General features: G+C 36.8%; 3 protein-coding genes across 3 annotated transcripts; all 3 read left to right on the plus strand.

Moving 5' to 3' along the window:
* The first annotated feature begins 1,581 nt into the window (after window positions 1-1,581).
* LOC112764619 (probable methyltransferase PMT11) lies at window positions 1,582-6,337 on the plus strand. The gene is made up of 9 exons (XM_025810304.3): window positions 1,582-2,469; window positions 2,752-2,901; window positions 3,000-3,270; window positions 3,577-3,687; window positions 4,058-4,214; window positions 4,586-4,843; window positions 4,935-5,057; window positions 5,181-5,258; window positions 5,705-6,337. The coding sequence occupies exons 1-9, from the start codon at window positions 1,813-1,815 to the stop codon at window positions 5,910-5,912; spliced, it is 2,013 nt and encodes a 670-aa protein (XP_025666089.1). The 5' UTR covers window positions 1,582-1,812; the 3' UTR covers window positions 5,913-6,337.
* Window positions 6,338-9,058: 2,721 nt separating this feature from the next.
* Window positions 9,059-11,722, plus strand: LOC112762832 (uncharacterized). The gene is made up of 4 exons (XM_025808661.1): window positions 9,059-9,511; window positions 9,566-10,654; window positions 10,946-11,002; window positions 11,165-11,722. Exons 1-4 carry the CDS (start codon window positions 9,059-9,061, stop codon window positions 11,720-11,722), a joined length of 2,157 nt encoding a protein of 718 aa, XP_025664446.1.
* A 4,562-nt stretch (window positions 11,723-16,284) lies between these two features.
* On the plus strand, window positions 16,285-19,786 carry LOC112764998 (uncharacterized). The gene is made up of 2 exons (XM_025810852.3): window positions 16,285-16,743; window positions 17,717-19,786. The coding sequence occupies exon 2, from the start codon at window positions 17,729-17,731 to the stop codon at window positions 19,610-19,612; it is 1,884 nt and encodes a 627-aa protein (XP_025666637.1). The 5' UTR covers window positions 16,285-16,743; window positions 17,717-17,728; the 3' UTR covers window positions 19,613-19,786.
* Window positions 19,787-21,047: the final 1,261 nt, after the last annotated feature.

Consider the following 21,047-nt stretch of genomic DNA (forward strand, 5'->3'; position numbering starts at 1 on the left):
AAATTCAGCAGAGTAGGGACAAATTGCAATGGGATTTGAACAAATCCAAGCAATATGATACAGCTTCAGGTTACAGAATTGGCTATTTATTTTACCATCCGCCTCTGGAGCTTTGCCCTAATTATATGCAGCAGAAAAAGCCGTGGATTGATCTATGGAAGTTGAACTTGCCTCACAAAATTAAGCTATTTATCTGGAAAGCTCTCCATGGCCGACTTCCGGTGCTTGCTCAGATTCATCACCGCATCCCATCTATATCACCAATATGCCCTTGCTGTCATGAAGCAACGGAAACAGTCACTCATTGTTTGACCGATTGCTCTAGAATTAAAGACGTATGGTCTCAGAGTTATCTTCGTGACTGTCTTCCTCCTCAGAGTTCTAACGACTTTTGGACATGGTGGACTGCATCAACAGAGATACTTAACCCGTTGAAGAATGCTGACCGTAATCCTCAATTGCTTGCCATCATTTGCTGGAACTGCTGGAAAGCTCGCAACCAGTTGATTTTTGAAGGTTCTACTTCTATGCCGTCTGCCATTATAGCAAGCTCTGTCAAGTTGCTTCGTGAAATCCAAAGAACTCCCAGTTTAGGTCGTCATCTCCATGAGACAAGCTCTTAGTTGCATTCAATTTGATTTATCATTATTTCTTCTTTAAGATTTTTCTTCGTTTTTCGACCACGCACCGTTGGATGAATACCTTCAGTGTAGTGTTTTTGGAAAATTTCCACCTTTTATTATGCTGTTCTGCTTTTGGACATCTTTGTATTTCATTTTTTAATAATTAATGGGGAAAAATAATTAATAAATATTAAAAAAATTAAATTTTAATTACTTTTTATTAATATTTTTTAATTATCAAATATTTTTGAATTCTAAAATAGGAGGACCACAATTGTACATTATTATCCTATGGACAAAATATATTATATCAATAAAAAAACAATAGCAATATGCTTTTATTTTTGTGTTATTTGATATTCAATTTCATGTTGAGCTTAAGCTTTGTGTGTTTCCACAGCTAAAGAAGAAAAGGAAAAAAAAAAGGTGAAATTCGTGTGAGATGAGGATATATAGAGACAAATGTTTCTTATCCAGAAATCGTCGTATCTAAAAGATATATAAAACGTTATGATGTGAATGGAATTTTTTATTTTTTTAATTGATTTTGTAAAATATGACTTTTATACTATATAAAATTTAAGTATGATAAACAGAATATATGAAAAAAAAATTTGTACAATATAAAAATTACACTTTATAAAAATCAGTTAAATTAAAACAAGTTGAGAAAAATATATTCTTAAAAAACTTTATACAATAATAATCTTCTATTTTTTATAATAATATTAATTGCTTTATACAATAATATTTCATCACTTTTGAAGATGGATATATTCTATAACCTTTAAAGAGAGCAAGATTATTTTGTTCTCAAATTTCTGAATACAATATCAATATATTTGTATGTAAAAGATTTTTACCAAGTTATTAGCATCAAATTTCAGCAGGCACTGTTATTAGCATGACTTTTATTTGACTTTCTGAGTGTTAAGAACTTAAGATAGTAAGAGGGAGTAAATCTGACTGTGTCGGTGTCAACATTGATTGAATCAACAAAGAAAACCATCAAAGTCAGCAACTTTACTTTCACTGCACCATTTCATCGTCCAAACTGCAATTCACTACTCCCGTCACTCACAGCCACACCTCCACCTTCATCTTCATTCATACAACACCCCACATGCAGAGACTAAGAAAGAAACAATTTAGACTTGCACCTTCCATTCTTTGACCTCCTAATCTAATCATGAAACCTTCCATCAATGCCGATTCTTTCAAAACCCCGTTCATATTCAAGACCGTCGCATTCTTCGCTCTCGCAGTTACCTTCTTTTACTTTGGCAAGCAATGGTCCAATTCCAATGGCTACAATCACATCATCTTCTTCTCCACCACCACCACTGCCACCACACCGCAAGTCGCCATATCCCCCAATTTCAACGTCTCCTTCAATGCCTCAACCCTAATTGATCAAAATCCCCCCAAAAAATTAGAACCGTCGATTCCGCTACCTCCGCCGCCGGCATTGCCGCCGCCGCCGCCTGCTGATCCGTTTAGGAAATTCGGGATCGTGAACGCAGATGGCACGATGTCGGAGGAATTCGAGGTTGGGGAGCTCGACCCTTCAATGGCGGAGAATTGGGAGAACGATACAAGAGTTGAAGGTTCTGCTTCTGCGTCTGCTAAGAGATTGGGGATTAAAAATTTTGGGATGTGCCCTCGAAGCATGAGCGAATATATACCTTGTTTGGATAATGTGGATGCGCTCAAGAAGCTAGTTTCTACGGAGAAAGGAGAGAAGTTTGAGAGACACTGTCCCGAAGAAGGGAAAGGGTTAAATTGTTTGGTTCCGCCGCCGAAAGGGTACCGTGCCCCTATCCCATGGCCTAGAAGCAGGGATGAGGTAAATTCGTGTGTTTGGATTAGCTTACTTTTGTTTTTTAAGCTTAAGATCGCATCTAATCGAAGTTCTCTTTGTTACGAGTTTAATTGCGATGCACTAGCAATGTAAAATAGTTTTCTAGCATTCTCTATGTATCTTAAGTTGATGAGAGAATATGGAGTCAACTCCCTGTTTTGGATGTTTTATAGGCAGATTATTATTGTATTTATTTATTTATTTTTGATGTACATTGATTTCTTCTTAGAAGGTTGTTGTTTTTTTATTATTATGATTTAATTGTAGGTGTGGTACAATAACGTTCCTCACACTCGATTAGTCGAAGATAAGGGAGGTCAAAACTGGATTTACAGAGAAAAAGATAAGTTTAAATTTCCTGGGGGTGGTACTCAGTTTATACATGGAGCAGATCAATACTTGGATCATATTTCTCAGGTTGTTATGTTATTCATGCTTTGGTTTCATTTTTTTGAATATGGTTTTGGTGCGTCTTCCACGATGCTGATGTTACATGTCTACATTTTGGGTTGTAGATGATTCCTGAAATTACATTTGGTCAGCATATAAGAGTTGCTCTCGATGTTGGCTGTGGAGTGGCTAGTTTTGGTGCGTACTTGATGTCCCGAAATGTTCTGACCATGTCGATTGCTCCCAAAGATGTCCATGAGAATCAGATCCAGTTTGCTCTTGAGCGTGGTGTACCTGCAATGGCAGCTGCATTTGCGACGAGACGTTTGTTATATCCAAGTCAAGCTTTTGACTTGATACATTGTTCACGCTGTAGAATTAATTGGACTCGAGATGGTAATCAGAATGGAATCACATCATTTCTCTTTTTCATTATTGGAACTCTTCTTGCATCCTGATATCATCCCCATGATATATTGTTATTGTTGAGACTTGAGATTTATAGCTGTTGATGTCAATTTTATCATGATATCATTCTTGGCTTATTATTCGGCAATGGAATTGCCAGAAATGTTTCTTAACAAAATACCGTTGGGGTTGGGGAAAATAAAAGAAGGCTCTTTCACTGTGCCCCTCCCACTTTTGCGTTAGTTTCCCGCTTTCAATTACTGTAACACTCTTTTTTTTTAACTTGTGATATAGATGGTATCTTGCTGCTTGAAGTTAATAGGATGCTAAGGGCAGGAGGGTACTTTGTCTGGGCTGCCCAACCAGTTTATAAGCATGAGGAAGCTTTAGAAGGACAATGGGAAGGTATCATTGAATGTGGTTTTCATATAGATTGAACTTATTGAAGCACTATAGAGTTTTGGTACTTAGGGATTTCTGAAATTTATATCTATGCAAATTCCTGTCTAAAATTTCTTAATAGTTGATTTTTTATTCTCCGATTAACATGCTTTGACTCAAAATGACATTGAAGGAGAAACATATAAAAATGTCATTGGGTTCAAAAAGCTGCTTATGTGCTCCAATTTTCATTCTTAGAATCTTGGTTTTGCTGTTCATATCAAATGTACTTGGATATTCAATATTTTATTGGTGTTGATCTAACTCTGGATATGTAAGATTGCTGTCTGCTTATATTCTATGGTGAGTGTAACAGTGGGTTTGTTATTGTCAGAGATGCTTAATCTTACTTCTCGTCTATGCTGGAAGTTTTTGAAGAAAGATGGCTATGTTGCAATATGGCAGAAACCTTTCGACAATAGCTGCTATATGAGCCGAGAAGGAGTTAGCCCTCCACTATGTGACCTAACTGACAATCCAGACAATATTTGGTATTTTGTTCTTGGCTTCCTAATCTACTGATGCTTATATGAAATTTCCTTCTAGTTATATGATTATTGGCACGCGTAAAAATTTACTCTAATTACCTTATGCGGTAGAGCTTTCTAGAATGGAATCAGGGAGAAGAAAAGAGGTGCACTTTGCCTATTAGTAGGTTGAACCAACATTAGAAAGATATAATCGGTCCTTGACTAAATTTTAATTGGCAAATTACCTTTTGGTAGTTGAAGTTAGTTGTATCATTTTTATTAAACTGAACAATTTGGATCAGGCTTTATGATAGCATTTTACATACCATAGTCTTATGTTAAAGTTAACTGGCACATAAATGGTATTCTCACTGTTTGCTTGATTAATTTAGGTATGTTGATCTTAAAGCATGCATATCTCGATTGCCCGAGAATGGATATGGGGCAAATATTACTAATTGGCCCGCACGTTTGCACACCTCGCCTGATAGGCTTCAGAGCATAAACATCGATGCTTTCATATCCAGGAAAGAGCTGTTTAGGGCAGAATCAAAATACTGGAACGAGATAATATCAGGCTATGTAAGGGCTTTACACTGGAAGAAGATGAAATTAAGAAATATTATGGACATGAGAGCTGGTTTTGGAGGGTATTGTTTTAATCTCTTTTTCTTTTCTTATTGTAAATATGTATTTTCTATTTTGTGATTAGATTGTTCAATATATTTGTGTCATTTGCAGATTTGCAGCTGCATTGATTGATCAGACTGTTGATTGCTGGGTTATGAACGTTGTTCCTGTTTCCAGCCCGAACACCTTACCTGTTATATATGACCGCGGGCTGATTGGAGTTATGCATGACTGGTATTTTATTGAACTTATTTATGTTTCACACAAATATTCTGGTTGTGTTATGCTCCACTTACTAAATAACTTGTACCAACATTTTTTGACTGTTTCGTGATTTCTTAATTGTATGTAATTCAGGTGCGAACCATTTGACACCTACCCACGAACTTATGATTTACTGCATGCTGCAAGCTTGCTTTCTGTTGAGAAGAAAAGGTACTCTCTTCAATTTTCACTTGTCAGCTCTGGTTGACATGCTGTTATTTTTTCACCTGTTCATTCCTTTTTTATCTTCCTTGGGAAGCAAGTTTAACTACTCGATATTTCATATATCTGAATCAAGGCTGAAAGTAAAATGTGTTTGGATGTCCATTTCCCATCTATTACCCATCATGCTTTGCCATAGTGATCCACTGGAAATTTTAAAGCTTGTACAAATATTCATTAGGAGTCTACATCTCAATATCTGTGCAACTTGAAATGACTCTCATTCATAATCTTCTTATTCCACATTTTTCATTGTTCATTTAAAGCATGCACTTATGACTTCAGCTGTCGATTGCAAATAAGAACACAATCATGTAGGGTAGCTGTGTTTTATGATAGAATATGTTGGGGTAGTTTCTGCAGTAATTATTCAGTGTCATTTTTCAATATATCAGATGCAATGTCTCAACTATTATGCTGGAGATGGACCGGATACTAAGACCTGGTGGACGGGTATACATCCGTGATTCTCTTTCCATCATGGATGAGCTTGTAGAGATTGGCAATGCTATCGGTTGGCATGTATCGGTACGCGACACAGCCGAGGGTCCTCACGCAAGTTATAGAATCTTGGTAGGTGATAAACGCCTTCCACGCGGTTGATTCAGTGAGAGATCATTATATAATATCAAAACCCATGATTTTGTTTCTGATCCCTGCAATGGTAAAGCCAACAGAACAGGGTCACAATTTTATTGATAAATACATGACACGCATGGAAGTGTAAGTATCAAATTCTCAATAGAGGGTTGCTGAGGTAGTGAATGCTGAGAGCATTCATTTGTTTATTGATTCATTACAAAAGATCACAAAAGAGCTGGTCAAGGTGTATTACACCATTTTAGGTTTGTAAATTCAATTTATTTGTATATTAGTACAAAGTTTTTAGGCCCAGCATGTGTTGTATTTGTTTATTAAGGTTTAGACCATCAAAAATTACTTACAACTATGTATTTGCACTTCCTAATACTTTTTGTCTTGTTGATTTGTGTGTTTCTTCAAAGGAGATTTCCTTCATTTCTTGTCAACTTTTTCCTCTCTCGGTTGTTTCCAACAAAGCATATGCTCAAATCAGCTTGTCTCGCTGAATTCATTTCCTCTTATGGAGAGGATCTAAATTCTATGGAGAGAACTAATCAAACACAAGTGAGAGTTTCTCTCTAGAATATGAAAAATGACAATCGTAGTTGTTCCTTGTGAGAAATGTGACATCCCTATTTATAGGGAGTCTAGGAGTACTATCAACTATGGTAAAATTTAAGTATTAATTAATAATTTCTATTTAAAAATATGAGCTAAAAGTATGTAGTTGGATTACTATATTAAAGGAATTGGGTTGATAACTAAAAATATTGGCAAAAAACAACAAACTTTGAATATTTCTCGTGTATATATATATAGTGAATGATTTAATAACTGATCTTTGTGGATTTGCATTGTTCCATATTTCTAAAACTAAATTCAAAGTTTTAAATTTCTAATACAATTAAACAACCATAATCATAAAAGGATATTTTAGTTTTTTTAAAATTAACTAAAATGATAGTTTTCTCATTTACTAATTAACAAAATAATATTTTATTCTTCTTAAAATAAATCAAGTTCAAATATCTAATATCTACCGGAATTAAATAACTTTAGTCCAAAAAAGTATTATTTTATCTTTTTAAAATTAATTATAAAGTATTATTATCGTATTTTTAACATAAATTCAAATTTCTAACTTCTAGCAAAGGTAAACAACTTTACTTATATAAGTATTATAATCCTTTGATTCCTAAAAGATTGTATTTTAGTTTTTTAATTAAATCAAATTCAAATTTTTAATTATTCGCACAATCAAACAACTCTACTTCTTAAAGTGTAATAGTATTTTTAAAATTATTCTAAAAGATTATTTAGTGGTTTAAAAATTAAGTATAAAGATATTTTATTTTTTTAAGATCAAATTCAAATTAAACAAAATTAAACAACAAGAATAATACCATGGCAACTTTCATACTTAAGATTTGATTTATGTGTTAAATCATATAATTCATGTATTAAAGTATTTAGCTAAATTTTATTAAATATATTTAATTAAATTATTTGTATTATCTGTGCAAAAATAATAATATTTACAAAAAAAAAAAAAACAGTAATAACACGTTGTTCTCTTAATATATTATCAAAGCAAATGATTGATAAAATATTTTTAACAATTTAGTATCTATGAAAAATATCAATCTATATTAAATCGGAACTAAATTTAAAACCAGCTATAATTGAGATAAAGATTTGATTCACTAATAAAAGATTTTTTTCTCTTAAGCTATTAAAGAAGACCAATTCTATGGTGTCTATAAATTTTTGCTTAAATTTTATCTAACTTACTTTTTATAGTAAATTTTAATTTTTTAAAAATTGTTTATTCTTATATCTTTTAAATTAAATAATAATTTTTAACCCTTTTTAATAAATAGGAACCACTTTTTAGGCACCATAACATTTACCGTTAAAGAAAATCAGACTGCTACATAGCTATATAGTAAACCGAACCAATTACTTTAAGACACATATTAACTAAAGTCTTATAAATATAAATATAAATTAAAAAAAATAACCGGAGTAATTTTGAAGTCAATCATATGTTTTCCAAAGAATTCTCCTATTCCTAATTCTTCAACAAACGATTTATTTTATTTACCAATATACACGTTATTGAGTATATTTAATTATTTACATTTTTTTTAGTCATTATGCATTTCAGGTACAGAAAATAGAAGACAAAAAGCACAAAAATCGGATATTATGCACTTAAAAAAATTTCGGGTACATTCAAAATACATATGCATAGATGTACATATTTAAAGTATTGAGCACCGGGATAAAACCAAAAGAAATTGTGTATCTAAAATATGTTATGATATGATTTATTTTATTTTTTTATTTCATTCAATTTTTTCAAATAATTTAATATTTTAAAATTATAAACTTTTTAATTTAAAGTTTTGACGAATATAATTTAAATTAATAATTTATTTAATTCAATACAAATAAACATATTCATATTATTATACTTGTATGATTAGTTATGTTTATATATCCAATTAAAAAAAACAATTTAAAGTATTTAAATTAAAAAATAATAATTTAAATTTTAAATACATTTAAAATATGTGCAAAACTAACTAATTTGTTGATATAATATGAATTTAATTTTAATACACGGTTACGGTTACGGTTAGTGTAAAGTAGTTTTATACATGCATCTAATTACGTAACGCGACATTGAAAAAAAATAATTACTTTTTATATTAACGGCGTAAATAGTCATCCAAACAAATTTTACACTTTCATGCATCAAAATTAAACTTGATATAATATTTTGAATCATGCTGTGTTAATGTGATTTTCCACTCATCCCAAAAATTTAAGCTGATTTTGGGGTTCACCAAAAATGGAATTCTTGACCTTTCGGATCTAGAAGATACCATGTCATGAAACCACTCATTCCAAAAACTTAAGCTTAAGCTGATAGGAAAAAGTAACACTAATAATTATATCTCTCGGACATCCTTAAACTTTCATTGTACACATTGTACAGATATTTCATTCGCTCCTATACTTCCTCATAATTTAAAGAGTAAATAGCAATTTCTAACCATAAAAGATTTGGACGCTGACAAAACTGACCATGAAAAATTGAAACTAAAGTTATACTCATACAAGATAAGTTTTGTTTGACAAAAATAACCAATTATTAGAGAATGAGAGAAGGAGAGAGCGGGAACGAGTGTTTGAGGGCGAAACACAGTGAGGATGGCGGCCATGCCGTCGGAAGAGATAAGGGGGAGAGTGTGGGTGGGGGTGCATCCGGTGTCAAGGAGGGTTTTTCACGAGGGGGTTTTTCAAATCCTACAAAGATCTCCTTTAGAGATAAAGTCATTGGGCCAGAGAAATCGAAGGCGTTTGCACTTGCAGGATCTCTATCTGGGGATAGTATAGCCACGGTGGTGGGCAAGCAGGGCGATTCCCAACCTCCATGTGTAAACTTCACTGAAGAAGCCAAGCTTTGTTTGGCAGAGCCTTATCGAGAAGCTTTAGTGATTAAGGTTCTTGATAAAAATTATAGTTACACAGCTCTTTCACACAAGCTTCGGATGGTTTGGCGCATCAAAGGTGGCTTTGATCTGCTTGATGTGGGGTTTGGGTACTTCATGGTAAAATTCGATGCATGTGAAGATCGTGAGAAGGTCATGCTTGGTGGCCCGTAGTTGATTGAGGGGCACTATGTTGCTGTAAAACCGTGGGATATAGATTTTCGGCCATGTGAGCAATCCTTCGGGTCTACGCTTGTATGGGTTCGGATTTCGGGGCTCCCAATCTGGTGCTATCAGGAACAGGCCATGATGCGTATTGCTTCTGCAATAGGAGTTCCCATCAAAGTGGACTTAGCCACTAAGTTGGCTGAGAGGGGACGATATGTCCGAGTATGTGTTCAAATAAATTTAGGACTGCCAGTGATCAAGCGTATCATTGTGGAAGGCGTAACTCATGTAGTGGAGTATGAAAGTTTAAATTTAATTTGTAACTCTTGTGCACGTTATGGTCACGATATGGCACAGTGCTTGGGTAGAGACTCTAGGGAAGGAAAGAGTGTTGATTCCGATGCCACCAAGCCATGGGACGGTATAAAGGCAGTGCCACATCCTGAGACAAAAATTCACAATTCAAATGAAGTAGAACCTAATGTGGTAGGTGGCGTTACTGGCAAGAATCCTGCATCGAATTTGCAAGAGGATTTGGAGGCTAATAATTTGGAAGGAAATAATGTTGAGGAGGCTTGCATGCATGATGAACCAGGCTGGGAGCAAGTTGTGAGGAAAGGTAAAATCAAGCTGGGTCAGAAGCAATTTAACAAGGTCCAAAGAGGCATTCAATCCAAAACCGATTCGAGTAGAGTAATCAGGCCCACCATTCACTTCTCTCACACGAATGGATCCAGCTCCTATCGCGCTAGGGTCGGGTCACGAGTCAAGGTCGGACACAGCGCTTCCCGTGTTAGTGAGACGTCGATCTCCTCAACCCGACACACCCCAGTGCCTTGCGGGTCCTCTCTCCGGAAACGACCAAGGCCGGGGTCCCTACAGAGCTCGCCAGTTGAGAAGAATGGAGGCACGGTGGTGGAAGCATCGTCATGTCTTCCTGCAACCGTGAAGGAGGGTGTTACCGTGGCGGTTCCATTGGAGAAGGAAGGCGCATTGCCGGCTGTTACTGCGTCGGTAGGCGGGATTAAGGAGATATTTCAGGGAGATTCGGCAAACCTGAAGGTCACGGGAGTCACTTCCGCTGGGCAAGCCTCGGTTTGAGGTTGGTGAAGCACTTTGATTTCCTTGTTTTATATTTTTATATTTTATATTATGGATAGTTTAAATATAATAGCTTGGAATATTAGGGGTGCTTCTAATAAGTTAGCCCGGGTGAATTGTAAAGAGTTGGTTAGGAAATTTAAACCTGTAATTTTTATTGTGGTTGAAACTCACTGTCCTTTTCAACGCTTGAAACTGTTCTGGGAAAGACTTGGTTATCACCCTATTGGTATAGTGGAGGCGTCAGGACACAAGGGGGGTATTTGGTTCCTTTCTGCAATACAGGGTGTTCACTGCAAATGGGTTGATGCTTTCGATCAGTGTGTTACAGTTGAGGTTCAGGTAAATAATGTGATTTGGAGGTGCAGTGGTATCTATGGTAGTCCTCAATTTAATACCAGAGTTCTGCTATGGGATTATCTTGTTACTCAGTCTTCGTCTTTCTGCGGACCATGGATTGTTCTTGGTGATTTTAATGAAGTACTATTCTCTCATGAATCTAAGGGTTGCCTCTTCTCGAGTCGTCATGCAGATCGGCTTGCTGCCTCTCTAGGGGATAGTAATCTGTTTGACTTGAAGACTATTGGAAGACAGTTTTCTTGGTACAGAAGGGTTAAAAATGGTGTTGAGGTGGCGAAAAAACTTGACCGGGTTTGTATCAATAGTGGCTGGCTATCTCTCTTTCCAGAGGCTTACGCAGAAATTTTAAATAGGCTTCAGTCTGATCATTGTCCTATCCTAGTACGCTGTACAGGTCGTCCCCAACCGAAAAAGAATAGACCTTTTCAGTTTATTGCAGCTTGGGCAACTCATCCGGGGTACATAAATATTGTGAACCAGTCATGGCAGGCTGGCTACAGAGAGATGCATGGCAAGCTTTCAGAAGTACAGAAGAACTCTTTGGAGTTTAATTCTAAAGTGTTCGGCAACATTTTCATTAGGAAATGCAAATTGGAGAGACAGATTAATTTCCTTCAAAAGCGACTTGAAGTAATGGAAGATTTGTCTATGCGGCAAAAAGAAAAACAGCTGATTGAGGAATTTAATAACACGCTTGTGTAGGAGGAACTTCTATGGTTTCAAAAATCCAGAGAGCAGTGGGTAAAATTTGGGGATAGAAATACCAAGTTCTTTCATGTCCAGACTCTTGTGCGGAGAAAGCATAATAAGATTCATGGTCTCTTTCTTCAAGATGGGGTGTGGGAAACGGACCCGGATGTCCTTAGAAAGGAAGCTGAATCCTTCTATAAATGCCTATTCTGCCAGTCGGAGGATGTAGACTTAGGTTGTCTTGGTGATGTGCCGCTGCCTTCCCTGAATGATGAAGCCTGTTGTAGCCTCACAGCGCCAGTTACTCTGAAAGAAGTTAAGTCGGTTGTTTTCAGTATGCATTCTTTTAAGGCACCGGGCCCTGATGGGTTTCATGCTTTCTTCTTTAAAGAATACTGGAAGATTGTTGGTTTTGATGTTTGGACTATGGTTTGTCATGCGTTCTCTGGTTTGGATATGGATCCAAGGATGATGGAAACTCTTGTGGTTCTTATTCCGAAGGTAGAAAACCCGGTTTCCATGAAGGATTTCCGACCAATTAGTCTCTGTAATGTGGTTTACAAAGTTATAACGAAGGTCCTGGTCAATAGACTTCGTCCCCATCTCAAAGAGATTATTGGGCCCCTTCAAGGAGGGTTTATCCCGGGGAGAGGAACCCCTGACAACATCATTGTAGCACAAGAGGTTCTCCATTTTATGAAGAAGACAAAGTCAAAGAAAGGCACCCTGGCCTTTAAGATTGATTTGGAGAAAGCGTACGATAGAGTGGATTGGGGATTTCTGAAACAAACCCTGGTGAGTTTTGGCTTTCCTCCTCCGACAGTCAATCTGATTATGCGTTGTGTCACTGCTTCCTCACTGTCTATCCTCTGGAATGGGGATAGATTAAATAGCTTTACTCCGAGCAGGGGTCTTAGGCAAGGAGATCCTATATCACCGTATCTGTTTGTGTTGTGTATGGAGAGATTGTCCTGTTCTATTAATCAGCAAGTTGATAAGGGCTTGTGGAAGCCAGTTGCGGTTTCTAGAGGGGGTCCAAGAATTTCTCATTTGATGTTTGCCGATGATTTGCTTCTTTTCTGTAAAGCTGAAAAATAACAAGTTCAAACTGTAATGGTAGCTTTGGAAAATTTCTGCAGAGCCTCTGGGATGAAGGTTAATGTGGAAAAATCTAAAGCGCTATGCTCCAGGAATGTTTCAGCGACAAGAAAAGAGATTTTCACTAGAGTCTCCTCCATCAGATTCGTCCAGAACTTGGGAAAGTATTTAGGGGTGAACCTTAATCACTCTCGGGTGACACGCGCAACTTTCAACAATGTTTTGGACAAGATTCGGGGAAGGCTAGCCAGCTGGAAAGGGAGATTGCTTAATAAGACAGGCAGACTCTGTTTGCTCAACTCGGTAGTGACTGCGATTCCTACTTATCGCATGCAAGTATCTCTCTTCCCTAAAGGGGTAACTAATAAGATAGAATCCATGATGCGAAACTTTCTATGGAAGGGTCAAGCTGATGGTAGAGGCCTGAATCTAGTTAACTGGAAAGTGTTGGTCACTCCTAAGAAGTTTGGGGGTCTGGGAATTAGAGATCCTTTTTGTGCCAATATTGCTCTTCTTGGAAAACTAGTTTGGCAACTTTTTCACCATCCCGACAAGCTATGGGTTCAACTGTTGACGGAGAAATACCATTCTTCTAAGGCTGATTGTTTTAGTCAGTCTCGAGGAAGGGGATCTTATGTTTGGAAGAGTATATGTCGAGCTTGGGATATCCTGAAGGAAGGTTTTAGTTGGTGCATTGGGGATTTGGAACAGAACTTTTGGTTTTCTAAATGGAGAAGAGAGGGACGACTATGTCAGGAGATGGATTATGTTCACATTTCTGATTCGGATCTCAGGATCTTGGACCTTTGGTCATCTGGACAGTGGAACCTTGAGAATATCTATTCTCATCTGAATCAGTCTCTGCAGAGCAACATTAACTCTTACAACCCAGATGTTCAAGCTGGTTCAGAGGTCGGTTGGTGTTGGACTGGTGCGCCCTCAAAGGTTTATGATGCTCATAGTGGTTATTTGTGGCTCAGTAAGAAGATGTTTAGTTGGGAGGATAGGGGTAATTGGCTTTAGCTTTGGCGTCAACATGTTCCAGAAAAGCACAAATTTTTGGCCTGGCTATGTCTTCGGGAGGCTCTTCCTACTGCTGCATTTCGTTTTAGGAGGGGCATTTCGCACACGGATAGCTGTCCACGATGTTTCTCAGGTCAGGAATCGGTTTTACATTGTATTCGGGATTGTCCAAAAGCCCAACTTGTTTGGCAAGCTTTAGGGATCTCCGATCAACCAGTGGATTTGATGAATTGGTTCTTATATAATAGCAAACAGCGCCCTTTTAGATTCTTTTCTGGTCTCTGGTGGATTTGGTGTTCGAGAAATAACGAGATCTTTCATCCTCACGAGCATTGGACCACAGACAAGGTGATTGGTATGGCTTTGTCCTTAGAAAAGGAGGTCCGAAATATTTTTGAGTTGCAACGACTATCTATCCCCTCAACCATTAGTGGCTCTTGGATTCCCCCCTCAGTGGGTACCTTTAAGATTAATTGTGATGCTAGCTATCCTGGCAGTGGTGCTCGAGTTAGTTTTGCTTGTGTTAGCAGAGATTGGAAGGGAAGGTGGCAACGAGGCTGTCTGGGAACAATTGAGAGTCGTAGCATTTTGCAAGGAGAGTTGTTTGCTATTTGGAGAGGCTTTCTTTTAGCATGGGACTCGGGACAAAGAGACATTATATGTGAGACAGACTGTGTGGAGGCATTTACTATTGTCAATAATTTACAAGATTGCTCTGGGTTTATTAATCCTTTGGTGTTAAAAATCCGAGATATCATGTCTTGGAAATGGCGTGCTGATCTTCGGTTGATCTTGAGAGATGCAAATACAGTAGCAGACATCATGGCAAAGACTGCAATGAGGACTATTTCTCCCCAAGTGGAGCTTCCATTGCCTTGGAAGGAGTTTGAGAGTAGTATTCAGCGGGACTGCCTTTCTTAAGCAGTTTCTTATTTTTTTTCTTTCTTAGTTTTTGTTTATTTTCTTTTAAGTCACCAAAAAAAAAAACCAATTATTAAATTTTTGTTCATAATTCCGTAAATTACCCTAACATTTTATCTTCTTTTATCTCTACACCCAATCTCTAACCCTAATAATTCAATCCCGTTCCCTCCTCCTCTGCCTCTACCCTCCAACCTTCTCCGCCGTCACAATCCCCTCCACCACCATTATCGCCTCCAGCCCCCTCACCCTTCCTTCCCCGTTGACCATCACCAACTCCATCATCACTGCTGCTCCATTTCCTTCCTCAGTCCTCACCCTCCCCTCCAACCACCTCCTTCACACCATTGAAGACCTTCCTCAGTCCTCACAAATAAAATAGAACCAAGTAAATCCAAAATTAAACCAAATAAACCGTCTCTCATATTTTTAGACACAAAAAAGAAGAAGGATGCTATTATTATTATTAAACCAAATACACCACCGTAGAATCATTAGAACTTTATCAACAAGCTCATCATGGAGTAGGAACTACCACAACCACCACCATGACGGCACTCTTCTTTAAGAAACTTGGGCTTGGGCTTCTGAGTGCTGCATACTTGTGCATGGTTCTGTTCTTGGTTCTGATTGCGGCAACGATTTTGGGGGTTTGTTTGGTGAAGCTGTGGGTGGAAGAGCCGGTGGTAGTTAGAGAGAATTTGCATTTTGATTACACTGAAGAATTAAAATTCTTCTGCTGTGTTCTCGTTTGATGGGGGAATGAGTGATTTTGTTGAAAGAATAAAGAGGGATAAGCATATAAGTGTGCCTGTTGGTCATATATTTTATGTTTCTTTGCTTCTTTTCATGTCCGAATATGATTTTAATACACAACTTGGTGTCTTTCAGATTCCTACACTTTTTCTCAATTTTCATTGACATTCTCAACATATATTAATATAGTAATAAACATATATTTGTGAGGACTGAGGAAGGTCTTCAATAGTGTAGAGGAGGTGGTTAGAGAGGAGGGGTGAGAAAGGAAATGGAGTGGTGGTGGTGTTGGAGTTGGTGATGGTTGAAGGAAAAAGGAGGTGAGAAGGATGGAGGGAATGGCGGTGGAAGGGGATTGTGACGACGGAAAAGGTTTGAGGGTAAAGGCAGAGGAGGAGTGAGCGGGATTAAATTGCTAGGGTTAGAGATTGGGTGTAGAGATAAAAGAAGATAAAAAGTTAGGGGTATTTATGGAATTATGAACAAAAATTTAATAATTGGTTATTTCTGTCGAACAAAACATATCTTATATGGGTATAACTTTAGTTTCAATTTTTTATGGTCAGTTTTGTCAGCGTCCAAATCTTTCATAGTTAAAAATGACTATTTACTCTAATTTAAATAAAAAAAATAGAAAAGTTTAGTAGGGAGCAACAACAACCAGCAAAGAAGAGTGAGCCATTAAATGAAATATCACACTAATTTCACACCATTAAAACTTCATTAATGGTTATTTAATAGCTATAAATCTCAAAAGTTGCTCCCTAGCATTCCTCTGAAAAACAAAATCAAATTAACTCAGATACTAACATATCTCATACAGTGAGTTGAATTTCATTTTGGACATGTAGATCAGTAGATGTAATGCAACCCACGGAATACCCCTCTCCTCTCTCTTTCAAAAGCAGCAACGAACTCTAAACCCACTAACCCACAGTAGCACTGTAGCAGTGCTTCCAAAAACCCCCCACTAAGCCAGTGCCCAGCCCGCTGTCGCTGAACTCTTCTCGTCGGCCAGAGCGTGCCGTTGTCGCCTCTGGAAGCTCTGCTCGCCCTCTTTCCTCCATCCGCTTCTCCTCTACGTCGTCGCGTCTGGCCCTCTTCTCTCTCGCACAAGCTCTTCTCTTCTCTCTCTCCGAGCTGCTCACTCTGCGTCTCTGTCTCATCGTTCCTCCATCCCTCGCTGTCTGTTTTGTTCCTGCCTCGCCGTCAGTTTCGTGCCTTCCTCGCCGCCGGTAAGCAGTGCTTGTTCGATTTTTTTTCTTTTGTTAATTACTTAATTTTGATGATTTTGAGTTTCCATCTTTCTAATTATATGATTCTGTAATTTGGAATAATGTTTATGATTATGAATTATTATTAATCTATACTTCTTTGGTAATTATTCTTGTTAATTTCCCTTATTCTTGATAATTCTTTTTCTGAGTTAATTTTTCTAAAATAATTTTGTTGATTGCTGATGAGAATTGTTAATTCTGACTTCTGAGTTTGTGTTCTGTATGTAATTGTTAATTTTGTATCTTCAGGTTGTATGTATTGTTGGCTTGTTGCTGATGTGAATAGAAATTGTGTAGGTTTGTGTTCAATAATCAATACTTAGTTGTTGGCTGTAGGTAATTTGTGTAAGTTTGGGTTCAACAATTAGAAATTTATGTAAGTAGTGTCTAAAACTAGTTTCTTCTTGTTGTTTCCTTTGGTGGTGGAACATCATGTTTGTCAGTTAGGTGCGGTTTGATTTCCTTTAGTCATAAATATTAATGTTTGAACTTGTTTATGCATGTTGTCTCTTTTGTTTCGGTTTTCTCTGCTTTGCTTACTTCAAACTTGAAACCTTTCGGACTTGGGTTGGTTTCCTTGAAACTGAACTATTCACAACATTTCACACTGTTTTTCAGCAGCTTGATTTTAACTTTATATTGCTTTTATTTCACTTTATTTGCGCTATGCTAGTACGCTCAAGTTTTTTCTTTTGATTTTCCCCCCTCTGTTTTAATTATGGTTTTTAACTTAATTATGATTCTTTGATTTCCAAGTTTTCTTCAATTCTTTTATAGATTACAGTTACATAAGTTCCTTTCTTCGTTTATTTTGTGGTTTATTTATTTATTTGCAAATGGTGATACTTTGAAGTGCACTTGAACAACGCTTTTATGCCTTTTTTATGTCAAGTTAGGAATACTGAAACATTGTGTTGGTACTGTTTGGTAGGTGGTTTTTGAGATGGATCTTCCCCAATTTAGAACTGAGTTCTTGCCTAGAAATTTGAACCCATCTTCTTCACCTTACCTCCAATTTCCACCCCTTGGACCATTCTCAAACCCTTTTCGGAATTCTCCAAACCTGAAATTCCGGACACAGAAATGCTTTCCGGTTGTTTCATTCTCCGAAGGCCATAAACAGATTGCCAAGTTCCCCTTTTCTGGCCAGAATCCACTAGATTCTACTCAACATAATGCCTGCACAAGAGATGTTCGGTCTTATGCAGGTCGGAGCAAGAAGAAAGGTGGTGGCTCTTCCGGTGGCCGGATTGAAGGCGGTGCTGAGTTACGAAGACGGATAAGGCGCAGTGCCAGGGCAAAAAACAAGAAACGTGCCGAATCTCTATTCTACCGACTGAAAAACCCAAGAGGGGGTAATTATGCTGATAATGTCTCTGAGGAGTTGCTCCAACAAATTGGTCAAGGGTATGATCGAATGGTCCGGTTCATGGAGAAGGATGATCCAAATATACGTCACCCTTATGATTGGTATAAATATGGTCAATATGGACCCTACTCTTGGCGTGGAGTTGTTGTTGGTGAACCGATTATTGGCCGGTTTACAGATGAACGCGTGACATTAATGACTGAAGTGAGGGACCATGAGGAGTGGGAGGAAATTGAGAAAGCTGAAATGGCTGCCGATTTTGGGAAAAAAGTTAAGCAGCTTGATCAGAGTAAATTAAGATATTTTTGGGTATTCATAAGGCACCCAAAGTGGAGACTTTCGGAGCTTCCTTGGCAGCAGTGGACATTGGTTTGCGAAGTAGTACTTGAAGCTGGTAAGCAGAGATTAGATAAGTGGAATTTGATGGGAAGACTTGGAAGCAAGGCGAGGTCATTGATAGGGCAATGTGCAGCTTGGATGCGACCGGATATTATATATGTGAAGAAGCCAGTTTTCCAGTGTAGGTTTGAGCCACAGGATAACTTTTTCAAGCCACTAATTCCACTTCTTGATCCTAAAACAGAACAGGATTTTCTTTTTGAATTGGAAAACGATGATGGAACTGTTGACACATGTACTTATTTTGGTGGATTGTGTAAGATTGTGAAAATAAGTCAAAAGGCATTTGTTGATGATGTGGTGAATGCGTATCAGAAATTGAGTGACGAGAAGAAGTCTAAGTGTTTGGAGTTTTTGTTGGGCAATCATCCAGTGGAATTGTTGCATCCGTATACTAAGGAGTGGAAGGCCAAGTTAGAAGAGGAGGAGCTGGGATGTGATGCGCCCGAAGATGATGATGACAACCATGCTTTTGCTGGTGATCCCAATGAAACTGAGGTTCTTGATTGGATTGAGGATGAAGATAGTGATGATGATGATGAAGAAGAAGATGAAGAGGAAGAAGAGGAGGAAGAAGATGAGGAGGATGATGAATATGATGATGAATTTATGGACATGGAAAAAAGTGAAGACGGTAAATTTCACGCCATGGAAGATGATACGCTCATCGATGAAGACGAAAATGAGGAGGATTGGGATGAGGAGTTTGAAAAGGCAACAAAAAGTGCAGACGCGATGGAAAATCTGGCGAAGAAGAGTGTTGAGTTCACTACAAATTTATATAAGAAGCAATTGAAAATGATGGAAGGACAGGAAGAATCAGAGCAATCAGCAGATGGAGACGAAACCTTCTTGAGAGGGAAGCGAGCTAAGGTTAAACCGGAAGAGTGGAAGTACATTGGGGTTGGTCCATTTAGAAAAAGGATCAAGAAGAGCAAACTTCCGCCGGAGATGTTTCTGCAAGCAGCCATTAGGCCATTCACTTACCGGAATCTTGTTAAAGAGATTGTCTTAACTAGGCATGCAATTTTGGATGGTGAGATTGGTAGGAAAGATTAAAGGCAAGTTCCTTTTTTTAATTGAGGCTACAGTTGTGTAGATTGTAGAATATGTTGTCAAGAAAAGTTAAGGATAAAATTAGCTTACGGTTTAAGATGGTCTAGGACATCAATTTTGGATTATAAACTATTTATCTAATAATTATTTGAAATCAGAAGATAGTTCTATCTGTCATCACGTGGACTGCTTGATCAGAAGATAATTTCAACTGTTCTATTTAAAGATAATATAGCATGTATTGCTCAATTTAAGGGTAGATACATCAAAGGTGATATAATACAGCATATTTCTCCCAAATTCTTTTTCACTCATGATCTTCAAAATCAAAAAACAATTGATGTCCAACAGATCCACTTAAGCAATAATTTGGGAGATTTATTTACAAAGTCACTTCCAAAATCCTCCTTTAAAAAATTAGTACATCAGATTAGGATGCGCCGATTTTGAGACACTAAATGATGTTGACAACAGGGGGAGACTGTACTCTTTTTTCCTTGGTCAAGTTTTTTCCCTTTGGATTTTTCTTAACAAGGTTTTTAATGAGGCAGTTTCCGGATATTGTACTCTTTTTTCTTCACTAAAGTTTTTTCGCATTGGGTTTTTCTTTAGTAAGGTTTTAATGAAGCATAATCATAAATAGTCATCAAAAGAGGTGTGTTGTGATAAGAACAAATGAGGAGGATGCCCATTAATAATATAGGTAGCTGTGATTTTCAAAGGAGAGACTTAAGATTATTAAAAAGACCAACTTTTAATAGGAAAAAATTTGGTAACAAAAAATTTTTAGCCATAATTAGCCAAAATTTTTCATAATTTATTTCATTTATATAACTTAATAATATTTTAATTTTTTATCTCACTCTTCTATCAATCCACTTATCATATTTTTATCAGTCTCACTTATTAATGATATTAATTATAATATCATATCCTTAATTATTAGACATTCTTGTAATCACTATTTAATATTTCCTTTTATAATTTGAATGTTATATTTAAGAATACAATAAAGACTAATAACAATTAAAAACAGTAATAATAATATTCATTAAATAATTTTAATTGTAATTGATTTTTATTTTCTTTAATTCATTTATTATCATTGCAAGCATTGGCAAATATGAAAGCTTGGTTTAATAGATTTTTCATTGTTAATTTGAATAAAAAAAGTTATTTATTCCCCAAGCCAAAAATCACCATTCTATTTCAATTACAAGCACAATTAGGATATGCTAAGAAAATTTACAAGAAAGAGTTGAAGAATAATTTGAACCAAAGACAAACTCACCCGATGAGATTGTTATCAGTCAACTAATTTTTGAGAATATGAAAAACCATATTAGTTTTGATGAGGTATGGTAATAAGCTAATTTAATTTTTTTGTTTTTGTTTTTATGTGCATTTATAATTTTATTATACTAACTAACTTTATACA

This window comes from Arachis hypogaea, chromosome 17 (genome assembly GCF_003086295.3).
Source record: "Arachis hypogaea cultivar Tifrunner chromosome 17, arahy.Tifrunner.gnm2.J5K5, whole genome shotgun sequence".
NCBI classification, from domain to species: Eukaryota; Viridiplantae; Streptophyta; class Magnoliopsida; order Fabales; family Fabaceae; genus Arachis; species Arachis hypogaea.